This window comes from Saccostrea cucullata, unplaced genomic scaffold (assembly GCF_032062105.1).
Source record: "Saccostrea cucullata isolate Sc308-1 unplaced genomic scaffold, CSIRO_AGI_Scuc_v1 ctg1237, whole genome shotgun sequence".
Taxonomy (NCBI): Eukaryota; Metazoa; Mollusca; class Bivalvia; order Ostreida; family Ostreidae; genus Saccostrea; species Saccostrea cuccullata.
In genome coordinates, this window is record NW_026921772.1 from 77,666 (window position 1) to 96,737 (window position 19,072).

At 33.8% G+C, this 19,072-nt stretch overlaps 1 protein-coding gene across 1 annotated transcript; it reads left to right on the forward strand.

Annotated features, from left to right (window-relative positions):
• The first annotated feature begins 7,976 nt into the window (after positions 1-7,976).
• On the forward strand, positions 7,977-16,372 carry LOC134260708 (uncharacterized). The gene is made up of 2 exons (XM_062743249.1): positions 7,977-8,109; positions 13,613-16,372. The coding sequence occupies exon 2, from the start codon at positions 13,633-13,635 to the stop codon at positions 16,345-16,347; it is 2,715 nt and encodes a 904-aa protein (XP_062599233.1). The 5' UTR covers positions 7,977-8,109; positions 13,613-13,632; the 3' UTR covers positions 16,348-16,372.
• Positions 16,373-19,072: the final 2,700 nt, after the last annotated feature.

A 19,072-nucleotide genomic window follows, 5' to 3' on the forward strand; every position in this document is an offset into this window, starting at 1 on the left:
AAAATTTTTAAAGAAATAATGTATTTTCACTATATAATCAATAGAGCCCCACCCTAAGACCAGAACCCCTGACCCTGGGGCCATAAAAATTCACAATTTTTGAAGAGACATTCTTGCTCATCATAACTATGTACTTAGTTAATTTATTTAATACTCAGGAGCAGAGAAGATTTTCAAAGAATTAATATATTTTCACTATATAATCAATAGAGCCCCGCCTTAACACTTGAACCACTGACCTGAGGCCATAAAATTCACAATTTTGGAAGAAGCATTCTGGCTCATCTTAACTATATAATTAGTTAATTCTTTGAATACCCACTACCCAGCAGTAGAGAAGAATATTTTCAAACAGTTTCTGCATTTTCTCTATATAATCAATAGAGCCCCCCCCCCCAACACTAGAACCCCTGAGCCTGGGGCCATGAAATTCACAATGTTGGAAAAGGCATTCTTCCTCATCATAAATATGTACTTGGTTAGTTTATTTAATACACAGGAGCAGAGAAGAAGATTTTCAAACAAATTCTGCATTTTCTCTATATATTCAATAGAGCCCCGCCCTAGCACTAGAACCCGACCCTGGGGCCATGAAATTCACAATTTTGCAAAAGGCATTCTTCCTCATCATAACTATGTACTTAGTTAGTTTATGAAATACCCAGGAGCAGAGAAGAAGACTTTTAAAAGAAATAATGCATTTTCACTATATAATCAATAGAGCCCCACACTAGCACTAGAACCCCTGACCCTGGGGCCATGAATTTCACAATTTTGGCAGAGGACTCAATGGTCATTACATTTATGCTAACAGTTTGACTGCTTGATGTCCAGGGGTAAAGAAGAAGATTTTTAAAGATTGCACTAATTTTAGTGGTTTTGGCCCCACCCCTCAGGCCCCAGGGGGGCAGGGACCATAAAATTCACAATTTTTGTTCCCCTTCACCCATAAATGCTTTATGTAAAATTTGGTGGAAATTGGTTGAGTGGTTGCAGAGAAGAAGCTGAAAATGTTCAAATGTTAACACACGACGCACGAAGAACGACGCACGACGACGGACAAAAACGGATAGCAATGGGTCACCTGAGTTTACTCAGGTGACCTAAAAATGGTTTGTTTGATGTACGCCCGACCCATCAAAATTGCCCCTACCTAATAATTTTTTAAGCACTTTGACATTTGGTTAACAACAAAGTTCAGATTGACACTAGCCAGAAACTTTGAACTCAAGACAGAACAACAACCGGTAGAAACAACAATATTCTGGCATTTCAGTTACATGTACCATAATGCCGAACTTCAGTGAGGAAGGAGTCATTCTATCCACAGGCCTCTGAATTTCTATCAATAAGCCGTTACATGCTTGATTAGAGTGATATATATATCAATAATATTATATAAGAAGATTATTTTCATAGTTTTCATTGGCTGAAAGTACGTCACGTGATATTCCTCTTTTCGTAGGGGGACAAAAGTAAGGGTGAAACGTTTACTGAATTTTGTAAACGTTTAAACGGATAGCAGTAAACGAAACGGTACCATTTAAACGGGAGATATTCTATGTTGGATTTTTATTGCTATTTACTCATGAAACTCGAATTTAATAATCAATTCTTTCACTTTAATATAAGTATGAGTTGTTATTACAATTTCATTGTTGGTCATTATGACTTAAACGTAAGAATTTGAGGCGCATTAAACTCATTCACTTTCTACCTCGTCACCCAACTGCTTGGTTTGTTTTGCTACATACCGTACGTAGAAAATAGAATTGTAAAGATGGATCTTTTAGTCACGAAAAAAGTAAAACAAGACCTGCTGACTGTATCGAAACACTTTTCAAAGACTTGTGAAAAATGTATTATATTTATTTAATCAAATATATCAAGTTTTATATTTCAAGTGTCGTAAAACATCGCTAGTATATATTGGCAACTCGGAAATCGGAATTAAATATGTTAGACCGTATCAGGTTTTAGATATTTTTATTCAATATGTTTCCGGTTTAGAATGTTGCTTATCAAATGGTCAAAAACGGTGTTTCTTTTGTAAATTATGAAATAAAACAATTTGTTTGTGTTAAACTTTATTTCTGATAGACATTGATAATGACCTTCGTGTAAACGTTTACTCAAACTGTAAACGTTTAGAGCATATAATCGAAACGTCGCCGTTTACACGTGTAATCGTTTCACCCTTAGACAAAAGTGTTGAGAAAAAATGGTGTCACGTTTCCAACAGAAGAGAGACAGCAGAAAACAGTCTTGACAGCTGACTTGCTATGACAAAATCACAAATAACTTACCTTAATACTTAGTAAGATGACCTTTTAATCGAATGACCTGTTGTATTCTTCTTGGAATCGATTGATAAAGATTTCTGACATAATTTACGCTGATGTCCTGCCATATCCTAAGCGTTTCTTGAAAAAGTTCATCTGCGGAATTTATATTGTGCATCCATGATTGGAGTTTTCTTTTAATATAAAGCCATACATTTTCTATGATATTTAAGTCCCGAGACTGTGCAGGCCAGCTCATGTTCTTAATATGGTTTCTGGCAATAAAATCCTGTGTAACACGAGAGCGATGTACGGGGGCGTTATCATCTTGAAAGAGGTAACTTCCTTGTGGGAAATGCCGCACTATAACTGGCCAGAGGTTTGATTCGAATTAGATGTTAATATATTTTTCTGAATTAATGTTCCCTTCCACCCGACACAAAGTTCCAATTCAGCCGAAGCACAGTGGCCAACTTTTTCAAAGCCAAGTTACTTTCACTTCCAATTCTTTTCGTACATTTTCCTAAAATTCCTTTATATCACTATACTTTGGTGAAAAGTGGGGGGGGGCCCAACCACACTTCCAATGAACATTTCCTATGGTAAAGGTAATGTTGGGGAAAAAAGTGGGGGGGGAGGGGCAGGCCCCCCCCCCCCCCCCCCCCCCCCCGTTGCTACGCCCCTGGACCCAATCTTGGCAAATTCTCCACTGATCCAGTGTCTTGATATTTACATACAATACGGTACACTGAAGCCAGAGACGTATTGACACTTCTTGCAATACCTGATATTTTTTCTCCGTTTAGGTCGAGTTCCACAATAACTTGTTTCAAGGGTTGTGAGATTTCCTGACGTTTCGCCTCTATTTTGTTACCGAGATAGATCGTCAACAAAACTATCATAGCAGATGACAAAATATACGTCATGCTATACGTCAATTGTACTGACCTTTTTATATTTCAGGGGGATTTCCAAAATTGCAACTCTGAACAAAAATACACGACTTTTGATACGTGCGGATCTATAATTTATTCTAGTGACGCCATTTTTTTCTCAACACTTTTTTCCCCCTACTGTATAAATACACAGGTATGCAACAACTTTTTACCCCCCATGCAGACTCGGAGCCGAATTTTTGGGAAAAACGAGTGTCTAACCTTTAGTGTGCAGAACTGTGCCCAGGATTGATTTTCCTTAATGCCATGCTTCAAAAATTTCAAATGCATCGAAATATAGACGCAATCAACCAATATTTTCCACTTTTCAAAAAACTCTACCCCTTGCCACCGCCATGCGCTGACGTCACGTAAAGAACAGGTCCAGCACAATACCCTGATAAAGGTATATAGCTTGATAAAGCTATATAGCTTTATCAAGGTAATTAAAATACCTTGATCAAGGTATTTTATGTAATGAAAATTCAAAAAAATTCTTTAAAAATTAAAAACTGAAAGTCGAGTTCTAAGTTTTTGTCAGTGTGTCTACTCTTGCATGAAAAACACTCTGGTATCAAAAAGAAAGCATAAAATAACGTCTTCTCACACAACACATTTTTATACTGATTTGTTTATGTTTGAGTATTTTACATGCATGGGTGAATTTACTGACAACAACTCAGAACTCGACTATCAGTAATTAATTTTTGATGAATTTTTTTGAATTTTCATTGCATAAAATACCTTGATCAAGGTATTTTAAATACCTTGATAAAGCAATATAGCTTTATCAAGCTATATACCTTTATCGGGGTATTGTGCTGGACCTGAAGAACGGGGTGGCAAGTTTTTAGAAAAGTGGAAAATGTTGCCGTTTTTCATATTTCCTATGTGCCGTTTTCACCAGGTGCCATTTTGACTTGTTACCGTACCCACTTCTACCGTGATGGCTCCGAGCTCTGACTTTCTCAAGGCTCGCCTCCGTCAATAACTGAATAAGTCACCAGCCAAACAATACATTTATTTTTTAAAATCACCTGTACATGTAAACTGGTAAATATAGACTGTCACAGTTGCAATCCACTGTTTTTCATTTTGAAATAAGCAAACTTTTAAATTCAATACCCTTTACTCACCGTCTCACCATGCTCATGGCTTCCTTCACGGTAGGGATTCCTTCACGGTATTCACCGCCAGACGATCAGTTCCCAACCACCTGTTCAACTTCAAGTTCAAGGCTGTTGCCGAAAGAGCAAAATCTCGATCCCGACTCCAAAAAAAAATGCTACGCAGAGCAAGATGCAAAAAACTAGGAATTACAAATAAATACACCTTTTATGTATTTTCCAATTCAAAATTGAACAATTAACACATTTTAAAAATAAAAATCACAGACCTGTGTAACCAGGGTCTGTATCCAGGGTTTTGAAGAAATTCCACACTTTTTGTACATTTAATGTACGTACTTTAATTTCTTTAATTTACTTCGATAGGCATACAAAGAGTATAAGAATTCTCCTGTCATTGCAAAGCACCGTTAATCACTTCTAATTTCATATCATATTAATAAACATTGATATCTATGGTTAGATTAAAATGGACATCAATTTTAAAATGCTTTTACGGGGTAAAAATTCGACTTTTTATTAGACTTTTCTGAGAACTTCAAAGAACTTTGAAGCACATATTGAGAGGTATATAATGAAAATTGTTGATTGAAAAGATTAAATTTTCAAGCTTCATTTTGAGACTTTTTAAATTAAATTATGAATTAAAGAGTTGTCCTTCCTGGCTGAGAATCGGAGTCCCTTAATTTCAAACGATGCGGATACACTGATATAAAGAAAACAGATCAGTATTAGCAGATTGAGACTTAGTGCTCGTAACCTTGCCATAGAAAAAGGGAGACATTATTCTATACCCACAGATAAAAGAATTTGTAATATTTGTAACACAGGTGAGATTGAAGATGAATTTCATTTTCTCTTCATCTGCCATAGAAGGATATTTCGGGGTTTTTTTTTGTTTGTTTGTTTTTTTTGTTTTGTTTTTTTTTTTTTTTTTTTGTTTGTTTTTTTTTTAAGTTGCTTTGATATCAGAAAAGAAAGTCAAAAATGAATATTAATATTGAGAAATACACAATCTTGTTCACCTCATATATATTTCTCACTTTTTATATATGCATGTATTAATCGTGTTAATTTGTGTTATGTTAAACTTATTAATGTTCATGACTGTATGCCGACATGGTAATAAATTATTGTCAATAAAGTGAATTGAATTAAATAAAATACAATAATCATATTATATTAGGTTAACTTTTGAAAGTAACTTGGTGAATTTTTTTCATGAAAAAATACCAAATATGTCTAATACTCAAAAAGTTAAGTTTTGCTTCAAAACAATGTAACCATTATTCAGAAGTACTGAAAATACATGTAACAAACTCATTTATTGAATTGAACATATTTTATTGACAATTAAAGTCAAATAGATAAGACACATGTTCTACAAATTAGATAGTCTTCTTCTTATACAAAATTTTATAACATTGCCTAAATACAAGCACAATTATTTTCAGTAACAAATTAATTAGTAGTGTAAAAGACTGTAAGCTCCAATTCTATGTATACAAAAATTAAGACTTTTCAGAGAATCTACCAAATTCTTATAAAAAAGAATGAATAACTGTAATTTTTTCTACATTTTGTTGATCAGAGAATGAATTAACACCCCCATAACATCATAATTTTTACAGTAATGGTCTACATGAAACGCATCAAAAATTTTGTCACAGGTATGAATAACGTCATTTTACACACTTATTATCGCCATATGCCTTTTGTCCCTGTAAGTCCGTAGTACCAGGTCACAGGTACTTGTGGACAGGACCCCCCCCCCTTTGATTTTTCATAATTTCATAAAATGTTAATTAACATTGGTATCTATGATTAAATTAAAATGAATGTCAATTTCTTGATATGGAAATTGTTGCATGAAAAGATTCAATTTTCAAGCTTCATTTTGAGTCTCTTTTGAATTAAATCAAAAATTAAAGAATTGTCCTTCCTGGCTGAGGATCAGAGTCCCTTAAAAATATGTAGGATTTTTTGCGAGCGCTCGCAAACATGTGCTCCGTTGAATAGACCTGCTACATTATTTATGTGAACCGTACGCGTGACAAGGATATCGGGTTTTCATTGTCGTGGGTATAGTTCCTCGTATAGACACGTGCTACGTACACGATGTGAGTCCTATACAGTGATTCAGGCTTGGCTGAAATCTATTGTCTAAGAAAACCTGTTTTTTTTATCTTGTCTATTCTTGGGTAAATTAAATTCACTTTTGCTTGGGCTTAGAGTGAGGTATGTTGTAAAAAAAAAATTCCATTTGTGGATTTCAAACTTTGATTTTTTTTCAACTACTTTATTTTTGAAATAGTTTAATTAGAATTGAATCAGAAATGTCGTCAGAGGATTAAGATGTAGTTGGGGTTTTGAGACATCTGCTCCAACACGCTCGAACAGAAGCGTTCGTTTTGATATTGAGCAAGAGAGAGGTTTGAATTTGAGAGAATTAATTAGACAGGCAGATAGAAAATCTTATACTGCTGAATGTTTAGGAAGAGATAAACAGAACGAAAGCCGGGGAAGAGAGATTTAGACATTTACAATCTGAGAGTGATTTTTTATTTAGGTACTAGTCTATCTAGAAGTCAAAGGTCAGATAGAAGATGGGACAGCGTGATTAGTGGGTTTGCTAACAATGGCGGATCCAGGAATTCGATCCGTAACGGGAGTGGGTGGGGGTGCAGTAATGGCTATGAGAAATCCTATACTGAAAATCAAGTTCAAATCTGTAATCAAAATATGAACATAAAAATACAGTATAAAAATATTTCGAAAATCATTTGGTCATTTATGCACTCCACAATAGACAATGTACATGTATAAATTATATAGTAACCCTGTAATGTTATCTTTGCACAGACAGGATGGAGACACGTAAGACGGACATTACAAACATTATATATATTTATGGTGGTGCACAAAAATGATAGTTTGTGTGTTACACTGGTCAGCTGCTGGTTAAGACTTTGAGAAATCATATTGTAAGTAGCTAATGGTTTTAATAAGATTCATAAAGCTGCGCTGTCTAAAGATATTTAAGTTGGATGTTAATTCAGATACATCTTTTTTTGTAGTAGGATCGTTGATCAAGATATGATGTATTATATTATCATAAAAAGTACATTAAAGCACAATATACATATAATGCACAGGGCAATATTTACATTCAGTTACATGTACATGTATATGTACCTCCAGGGTTGATATTCTTTTGATCTGATTTATGTGTTATTTATCCAGTTGTGAACCATTTATATGTTGTATTGAGCTTTGTACATTTTTTACCTGATAGATTTCATACACGCAGATATAAAACGTATTCCTACAGGTAATTTAATTATTTTCATATATCCAGCTCAGTCGCCATTATAATATATGTATTTGTAGAACTTAAAATATGTAGAGTATTTACATTTGTACGCACCTTGATCTCAAATGGAGAGAACTAATATAGGCCCTTGGCCTGCTGTTCAATCCATATTCATATTGTACACTTCTTTGTATATTGTGAATAAAATACTTGTTAAACTAAACTAGGTTGCCATTAACATGGCAATTTTGATCATTAAATGCTCTGCACCCCTTTAGGAAACCTGCGTAATTATTTTAAAACGTTTATTTGTAGGCTCAGAAAGTTCTTCGACTTACTCGGTATCCATGGTAGTCGACAACAAAATTATTCTGAGAAAAAATCAGGGATGTTTCGTTAGACTCTCACGAGACTAAATAAAAACAGAAAGAAATTGATGAAGAGGAAAACAGGTAAGGTTATCTTTTTATAATTGTATAACAATTCATAAAGCCTCAGAATTATACATTTGTAAGTCGATATTAGCTGACATCAAAAACAATAAATAGTGGAGTGACAAACCTAGAAAAGGATGCTTATTTTTCGAGTTTTATGGACCAGCATACCCTCCGGCTGAAAGTTATATTTCATGAAAGAAACACCCCTCTTTATGTATTTTCGCCCGGCCGTAAAGATTTTTCAAGTAATATTTTTTTAAATATTGCGATGAAAGTGAAAAACGGTGGGTATTTAAGTCGATTATTTTTTTCTTGCTTAATATATAAATTTTTTAAATATAAATAATTGAATTTTTTTTAAAAAAAATACTAATTTGTGTGTGATAGGATTGCTACAGGTATCTTAATTTAAAATGCAAAATTAATCAGGAATATTTTTTGACCCCCCTCTTTTAAATCTGTAAACCTATAGGGTTTGAGACAAATATTTTAACTGGTAAAATAAACATCATCATTTATGTACAATGTACTTATGATATAGTGCATTGGCCTCTAATTCAAAAAGGATATGGAAGTATAAGACTTTTCCGACAAAATAAACAAACCTGTTAATCGGATTAAGGAAAGTGCATATAAGCTACCAGGATGTTTATTTATTTGGGGACTTCAATACAGTGACAATAATTGCCTAACATTATTAAAAATTATGTTAATGTTATACTAACCTTTGCCTAATACAAGGACACTGACCGCCAGTTTACAAAAATCTTTATCATGATTATATTTAGATTACTTCACTATTTTATGAAAATTCCGGGATTTAGACCCAATTTATTGAGTAACTTGTTAACTTAAATCACATGGGCGTCGGAACCAGGGGGGGGGGGGGGCTAGGGGGGCTTAACTCCTACTTTTTTTGCAAATGAAAATTGGGGATTACTTTTTTTGCTGGTTTAGCCCCCCCCCCCCCACACTTTCAATTTGCTTCCGACGTCTATGAATCAAAACGTGTCTATTATATAATTATGCAAATGAGTATTATGTATTGTACATTATAAAAATACGATCTTCAGTGTCTTTGTATGAGGCAAAAGTTAGTATAACATTGACAAGACGATCATATTCCAATAAGGTGGTACAAGGCAATTTTTTATAAAAAGACAATTGTTTCTCAGGACTAAAAGCTAATTGAAACTCGCTACTTAAGGTAGGTCCGTACTTTCAAAATAACCATCAAACTAATATTTTTTTCATTTTAATACCTTCAGTAAGTCATAAACTAACTAAAACACCCATAAAAATATATCTTTGCAGGTGAATTTTCATACAAAATGTCTCTGAGTACATACCTCTAAAACTTCAACAGCAAAAATTGATCTTAAAGAAGTGAGATATCATATTTCATTTAGCTATGCACCAAATCACATAAAATCTATGTTAAAACTTAACAAAATCAAAAATATTCATTTGCCAAGAGAATATTTGAAATTTTTATAGGAAATCATTAACAAATTAATTTTTAATCTGTCCAAGTCTTTCAGAAAAAAAATCCAAAAATTTCTTTATTTTTAATATTTCTCAAAATCGAAACTGTTTCTGTGCCATTTTTTCTTTAAAAATATGAAGAATCATATCTAAGGTTAACAAAAACACATAGTTTATTATGTTCAACCAGATAAATTTAACAAAACAGCCTTTTGAACACGTATACCCCCATATTTGAAATATCAATTTTTTATCATTCTTTGCAAAAAGTTTTTAAAAAGTAAAATATAAAAAAGATGATGTAGGCTTTAAAATCAATCAAAATGGATCTCATGTTAGTTTATTTAAAAAAAATAAAAAGCATTCGGTCCATAAAGGCAATAAAGAATTTTGTGTCTGTGTATGTACTAAGTGACATATAGTTCCTATGGACAGAGTGCAAAGTGTTAAAATTTCCATAAATAACAATATTAAATGCTTTGTATTCTCAATGACATTATAATAAACAAATACATACTTCCTAAATTATTTTCAATCATCCAAATAGATTTTTTCATTAGATAAGTGATAATCAGAATTTTATATTGGTGTGTAAAATTAAAACCGGATACGTAAATGTATGGACCTTCCTTAAGTAATTGTTTTTGAATATTTATTAATAAATGACGTATGTCCATTGGCGCAATAACCGAGGGTGGTAAATTCCCCTAGAGACAGCATATGCTATATATTAATCTGCATTACAAAAAATAGATAGATAATTATTTGTACAATGCTGCATTTACTATTCATAGGCGTCGGAAGCAATTTAAAAATTGGGGTGGGGGTGGGGTGGGGGGCTGTAACTGAAAGGGGGGAGGTGGTCTTTACCAACAAAAAAGGTAACTCCCAAGTTAAAATGCCTATATAATGTCTATCTTTGCAGAAAAAAAGAGGGGGGGGCGGTTCCGACGCCTATGCTATTAAAAACTGACCACAAACGCTTAAATCATATATTAGATGCCCTTTGCAAAACAAGAAAATACAACTCTCGGCATTTAGTATTGCTAGGTATATAATTGTAAGGTAGGGTATATTAAAGGTAGGTATAACCGTTGCGCAGACTTGCTTTCAAGACTTCCATCTAGTATACGTATTTAATTCGAACCACAGTGGTCAGGAGGATAGAAATGAAACTTACCCGGATATTAATGATAACTAAGTTGAAGTAAGTGCAATAAATTCAAACCGAATCGAACCTAAACGATTTGCTTCGCTTTCATCCGGGCCGCGGAGCGGGGCTTCTAAGATGGAGAGACACTATACGATTAGTTGACACGATCAGCAGCCACTTTACGATCGAGGTCCACTATCGGTGTACACTTTTCGTTCAACATTTGCATTATACGTATATATCACTTTCAGTACTTTAAAATAAACTCTTTGAAAAATACATTTTTTGTCATTATTAAGTGTTAGAAAAAGAGTCTTGAGACCATGATATGTGATCAAATAAAACCCACGTTTCAAGAATATCTTCACACTGTAAGTCCTGTATTCACTGGACCTGAAATGTTTTGTGAAAAGGTTTATCTATAGAACATTAAGCCCCTGACAGTGCCTCCATCGTATGGTGGCATATTTCTTCCCCCTACATGCTTGATAAATTATATTAACATGCAAGATAATCAAGTCAACATGCAAGTTACAAATTTTGAAAGAGAATCTGGTTTTGATTTAAAATCACTTACGTAAGCCCGTATCTGACATCGTAGATGCAAGATGCAACTTACATAATTATGCAAGATGCGGTTAACTTATGTTAACATGCGTGATATTTATTAATAAGTCGCATGCATGGTATTTATAAATAAGTCGCATGTTCACAAATTATTAAATAAGTCGCATGTTGGCATAATTTTTTCAATGAATGTTGACATAAATAAGTCGCATGTCTTCATAATTATGTTACATCTGGCATCTACGATGTCAGATACAGGTGTTTGTAAGTAAATTTAACCATATTTAAATTAATTTTCTTATATGATTGGTAATTTGCATGTCAACATAATTAATTTAAAACTCATCTTACATGCCACCATAAAATCATATATAATGATAAATCATCGAATAAATAAGAATCCTTTACAAATATACATTATTTTTATGAATTGCCGGAACTTTTATTTATATGTACAATGTTACGGTCAGATTTCATTCACTGATCTTTAATCTCCTAAAATTTTTAAGTTTGACCAATGGATTTTATACAACTGGGCAAAAATGATTGCTCGATGATACATGTATATCTGAACAAAGTGCAAATCATCCTTGGGTAGGGTGGAACAAGAAATTTATAATTTTGATGGTCTTGTCACTCCACTCAATAAAACATCTAGACTTCAAGTAATCGGCTCTGTTGGACGGTCAGAGGTTTGAAGAAAAAAAATCTCCGGACTAAAGATAATTATTGCCTGTGCAGGCGCACATATTAGGATTACATGTGTATTTTCAACAAACTGTACTAGGCCATATACGGGTATCTCCCAAGGAAAAATATTGAATGATATCGATACCGCATGTGTTATAAAACAAACAAGATGTGTTTCTGAAACACTGCTGCTCCCGTAGGGCAACATAAAATTAAACTTTTCTTAAATGCAAATTTAATATATTGGTACCCAAAGTAAGATATTCTTACTGGAAATACAATTGTGAAATATGAATGTAGGTCAAGGTTAAAGTTTTTCAAAAGTACAGAAATCTTCAAGGTCAAGGTCAAAAGGTCAAGGTAATTGGTATCCAATGAAAGGTCTTGCCACAAAGAATACATATGTGAAGCCCTCTCCCTAACCCTTTAAAAGTAATTGCCAAGGTTAACAATTTTTCAAAAATTAGGTCAAACTCTAAGGTCAAAGGGCCAAAATACCTGATACCAAATGAAAGGTCTTGTCAAAAGGATTAAATATGAAAGGTATGAAATCACTAGCCTTAACCCTTCTAAAGTTATGGTCAAGGTTTGTTTTTAAAAGTATGTCAAATTCCAAGGTCAAGGTCAAAGTTCTTGATATCGATCCAGGTCTTCTTACAAGTATTATGTATGTGAAGTATGAAAGCACTATCCCTTGGAGTGCAAAAGATATGGCTAAGGTTAATTTTTTTTATAAGTACGAAATCTCCAAGGTCAAGGTGAAATGGTCAAGATAATTGGTAGCGAGTGAAAGATTTTTCCACAAAAATACATATTTGAAGTATGAAAACCTTAACCCTAAGCGTTCAAAAGTTATAACTAAAGTAAATTTTTTTTAAAGTAGGTCGGTCTCCAAGGTCAAAGAGTCAAAGTTCTTGATATCAAATGAAAGGTCTTGTCACAAGGATTAAATATGTTTAGTACGAAAGCAATAGCCGTAACCCTTTAAAAGTTATGGTCAAGGCTCGCTTTGTTAAAAGTAGGTCAAACTTCTAAGTCTAGCTCAAAGGGTTAAAGTTATTAGTATTCAATGAAGGGTCATCTCAAAAGGATTACATGTGAAGTGTGAAAGCACTAGCCCTTACGGTTCAGAAATATGACCAAGGTAAAAGTTTTTACATAAAGGTCAAAAGGTCAAAATTGGTGGTATCCAATGAAAGGTCTATACGCAAAGAATATATATATGAAGTATAAAAGTCCTGGTATCTACTGTTCATAAAATATGACTTAAGTAAAAATTTTGAATTTTTGTGTAAAAGTGGGTAAAACTAATAGGTCAAGGTCAAACGAAAGGTCTTGTCACAAGGAATACACATGTGAAAATATTAACGTCATAGCTCCACTAAATCAAAAGTTATGGGCAAGGTTAAAGCTTTTGCAGACAAACAGACAATCAGACAGACAGAAAGAGAGACAGACAGACAGACAGACAGACAGACAGGCAGACGGACGGACACGACAAAAATATATACATGTTCCCTCAAAACTTCGTTTACGGGGGAAAAATGAAGTACTCATAAAAATTATATATGCTTAGTTTACAATGATAATTTTGTATGATAGTTATTCTTTCATATTTTACAGAACTATAGATTATTCCAAAGATGAGAAAGACAAGAAGGAAGTTGATATGTTACACTGTCTGTATCGTGTTTTTCCTGTCGTATGTTACCTTCAGAGGACTTCAACAGCTTCATACACCCTTGGAAACTTTGTCATATCGTATAAAAGATCAAAATATCCATCATCAAAAGAATGCTCTTTATTCTGTTTTAATTAATTCAAACAACTTCGCCATTTCTCTTGGAACATCTGCAAAACCATTCAAAGCTTTCAAAATACGTAGCTTCTCATCAGAAAAACTCGCCTTCAGACATAAATTACTCCCGAAATTTGAAAAAAATGAAGAGGGAAAATGCAAGAAATGGGCAGTTCTGACCACAATCTTCGAACCTTCGGAAGCCCTTCGGCGTTTCCTATACCTGCCTTCATGGTGTGTCGTGGTTGTTGGGGATTTAGACAAACCTAAAAAGTATAACATTCCATCATCATTAAAAAGACGTATGATATTTCTCAATCATGAGGATCAGAAGAAAATGGGATCACAATTTGTTGACCATTTACCTTGGCACAGTTTCAGCAGGAAAAATATCGGATTTCTATTTGCCATTTCCCATGGTGCAGAGATCATTTGGGACTTTGATGACGACAATATGCTAAAATTTTGGCTGGAGAACGCTGCAGTTGATCCTAACCAATGGATACAGACTTTCTTACAAACAAAAGTATCTGTATCTGAAATTGAGAAAGACAAACGAACCTTATTTTTTAATCCTTACAATTATTTGGGATCCAAAGAACAAAAAATATGGCCTCGAGGATTGCCTTTAAAAGAAATAGTACCTTTAAGAAATCAAACATTTAAATTCGTCCAAACTGAATTTCCTTTAGCGAACATTGGCATTTTGCAGTCGCTTGCTGACCATCAACCAGATGTTGATGCTATATATAGACTGACAGAGCATACACCATTTTATTTCGAGAAAGTACATTCAAAAGTAAAGAATACAATTATTTTACCACATGGACTCTACTCTCCAATGAATGCACAAGCCACTTTACATTTTCAGAAAGCCTTCTTTTGCTTGTATCTTCCGGTGACGGTAAATGGACGGGTTTCTGATATCTGGCGGAGCTACATTGCCGAGGTTCTACTTCCCTTCAGGGGACTTCATGTTGGCTTTTTACCCAGGCCGCTTGTAGATCAAGATCGAAATGTTCATAACTATGAAGGAGACTTCAAATCGGAAATTCCACTTTACATACAAACTAGTTCTTTTGTGTCTGTTTTGGAGTCATGGAGGAAAAATATCACTAAAGTTGATGATCATAAAAAGCGTTCCTTGGAAGATTTAATGGAAGACCTCTACGTTACTCTATATGAATGGGGTTTCATCGAAATAGATGATGTTGTGAACATCCAGTTATGGTTGAAGTCTATAAATTCCGTTGGATATGATTTAGGCCTTAGTAATAAGAGAAATACTGCTAAGAAGCCTTCTGGGTTTATAGTGAATGTGGGATCTAATATTCTTTCCAGACCTACAGGGATGCCAAATAAATGTGTAGACCTGACAAAGAAAAAGATGTCCGCTACATTTTGGACTTCCGACTTGCACGATGGAACAAGAATCGATGTACCCTCTTTACTATCCAGTTTGGGGCAAAGGTTCTATATAGCAGGCATCAAAGGGAGCAGATCGCCCTATCCAGAAGTATTTGGTCGCCCTGGTATAAACATCTACGGAAATTTATCAATGGAATTAAAGAATTACAAAACTCATTCTACGCCTTTATCGGAAATAAGTATCAAGAAAAATGCTGAATTTTACAGAGACGATTCAACATTCAAAAGTGTTGATGCTTTCTATTGTTCATTTCCTGCTTCTATGTGTGAGCTGTGGATGCCATTCAATGAAACAAAGTCAATTTTATTTCTACCCTCGCATAGGTATAATTTAGGTCGCTGTAATGTAGAGAGTTGGCAACAACTTAATGTCAAATTACATCGCCTGGCAAAAATGAAAACGGATCTTGGTTCCAAACATGTTATTGGTGCTGACAATCGATATGATTATGAATATCTTTATCACTACACCGGTATCAAATCTCTTGAGCTAATATCTAGTTTTTCAGGATTTTACACCGAAAAAGCTGTGTATAATCCAACAAAGAAAGAAATTCTTGCTGTTTTTGTCAAAGGTGGAGAAATTCCACCCGTTTTAAAAGATGTAAATTTCAATGTGACTTTTCTTTTCCATAAGTATATATATTACACGTTAAATGACTTGACGAGTTATCCAGCTGTTATATTTATCCCATATTCCGTTCACTCTTTTAAGATTACAGAACTCTACTCACTAAACATACCTCTATTTGTTCCGAGTCTAAAGTACTTCCGGCAAAATGGCGGATTGGGATCTGATCGCACAAGCACAAGTGCACCGTACTGTCAAGAAGATAAAGATCTGTGGAGGAAAATGAAGAAGCACCCATCCAGTTATCATTCGTTCAACCCTAACGCTGAATTCAGGGATAATCCCGAAGATGAAATGTATTGGTTGCAATTCAGTGACTTTTATGATTGGCCTCATATACAATATTTTGATGACAAAGTAGACTTGGAAAGAAAAATGGCCGAAATATCTGAGGCTGACTTGATACAAATTCACCAAAATATGAGAAAGGAAAATGAGATACGAAAATATGTTCTTCTTAATAAATGGTGTGACATTATTCCGAAAATCAAACACAAATAAAGGAAGGCATTAAATAAAATATATTTTTTTTGCAAAGCTATTGAACTAGGGATTTCAGATGAATGTTAATACTACATCAATTATTTTGATGTATCCTGGTGAGGTTGATATAAAAGAATACTTGGATACATGTATTTTACTTGAAAAAGAGACGTTAATGGTAATATAACAACCAAGATCTATGATGAACGTGATGACTTTTCTATTGTCAACTTCCCTTACTTATGCAGCAATATAATTTTATCATTTGCAAACGGAGTTCATTTATCTCAGTTGAATGCGCGAGATTATGCTCTTCGTTTGAAAAATTTCTAAAATGAGGTAAATTATTGACAAACAAGTTGATGAAAAAAGAATATCTATGGCACGCCAAATTCACAAAAATGAGCAAATCATAGTTTCACAATCGATAAACAGGTTTATGTTACCTATAGTTTACGGACTGTAAACTATATACGTTAATCTATATTTTACATCTGTAAACTATAGTTAACGCGATAATCTATGTTTCACAACCGTAAACTATACTTAACACCGAAAACTATCATTTGCGATTGCAAAACATAGATATCTGATAAATACAGTTTCACGATTTGTAAACTATAGTTTACAAACCGTTAACTATAGTTATTGATCTGATAAATATAGTTTCACGATTTGTGAAACTATGATTAATAACTCTTAACTATACTGTAAATCACTTTTTATTCGCGAGAACTTTATTTTCGCGTAATTACGCGAGACAGTGTGCTCGCGAAAATTTAATTCTCGCGTATAATAGTAAGATTATATAGAGCAATAACCACAATTCGTGAAAATTTTGTCTCGCTAATCAAGAGTCAATTACAATCTCGCGAAAATAAGGTGTCGCGAAAATTAAGGGATCTACAGTAGTTTACGATTGTAAACTATAGTTTACAAACGTGAATCTATGTTTATCAACAAAATCTATTGTTAACGCTTATTACAGACAGATAAACTTAGATTATCATTCGTAAACTATAGTTAACAACCGTTAAATATAGTTTTACAGATGAAAACTATAAACAATCGTTAACTATAGTTTACAGTTTGTAAACTATAGTTTACAGTAGTCAATAAACCTAGTTTATCAAATGTGAAACTAGGTTTATCTCATTTTTGTGAATTTGGCGCGCCATAAATATCAGCAGTCTCGTTTAAAGGTATCATTTCGTAAGTTCTATGGTCGATACAATGACATTGTAAGCAAATTCAATTTATCTTTGATTCATATACTGACTGACGTTTTTATACTAATTGTTAGGCCATTTTTATACACTGAATTGGCGTCGGATTTTCCTGTAATTTCCCACCATGACAAGGAGCACACGGCGGGTGTGACCGGTCGGCAGGAGATGTTCACTCCTCCATGGCACCTGATCCCACCTCTGATATTTTGGATATCCTTGTTTGCTCTGCTCCTTTTTTTTTTTATTGTTTTATTGACCTTTAATCTTGAATACTGTTCGTTATCGCTATTTGTTTCTTTTTAAACAAGATGCCTTTGGATATCTGAATATTACTACGTGTATAACCCTCAAAGTACGGAAGCCTTTTAAGATCAATTTATGGAGAGAGAAATTAAAGGCGTTATATATAACGCGAAAAGAAGCGTTTTTAGGCCTTTTAAAAAACAGTAATTACACGAAAAAAGCGTTAAATATGGCCTTTTCAAAATGCGATATTACGTCTTTCTTAAAGGCGTTATACTAGTGTAATGCCTTTCCAAAAGGAGTTAATTATTATGCCTTTCCAAAAGGCAATATTTCACCTTTAAAAAGGTTATTAAATAGTCTTTTTATTTTCAATGAATGTTTAACGTAGCTCTATGATGCGCTGATTTGGTATTTACTGCCAAAAAGTGATATCACCTATTCGAATAGGTGATATCACCTATTCAAATAAGTTATATAACTCATTTTATTCAATGGTATATTTTGCTCACAAATTAATTGATTTCACTTATCTATCATGTGTACGAGAAGAAAAAGGAAAAATCATAAAAAACGCATGATAAATGTCCTATAGAGAAAATGCCTCTGGCACATTATAAAGAGTTAAAGGCATTCCACTCTGTTGTATCCCAGCTGATTAAAACTTACAAAATTTATGTACATAACAGGAATCCATAACATCTAAGGTATATAAAAATTCTTTGGCCAAAAAACGGTTGAAAACTAGGCATTCCGAATTTTCTTGGTTCCAGTGGAAGTCCATATAGTCTAGGATCATTCATTTTTTATTGTTGTAAGAAATATCAATAAGGATATCACCTGTATTCGAATTGGTAATATCACCAGTTCAAATTGAGTAGGTGATTATTAGAATAGGTGATGCCTGTTCAGCACGAATAGGTGATATCACCTATTCGAACAGATGATATCACCTATTCATTTTAATAGGTGATATCACCAATTCGATTAGGTAATATTACCTATTCGAATAAGTGATACTGTATCACCTATTCGAATAGGTGATATCACCTATTCGAATAGATAATATCACGTTTGGCGCCTCATACAGTATAGCCCACCCAGGGCTGAAATCTTGCTCTCGGAAGATTGATATCCACAACTTAACATAGTGACAATTTCTCAACAAATAACAGACTGGGGATTCGATTTCTTGTGAAAGAAGGATCTGGAGATAACGAACAGTCTTCATTCTCAAAGTCCATAAAACAATAAAAAATAGGAGCAGATCA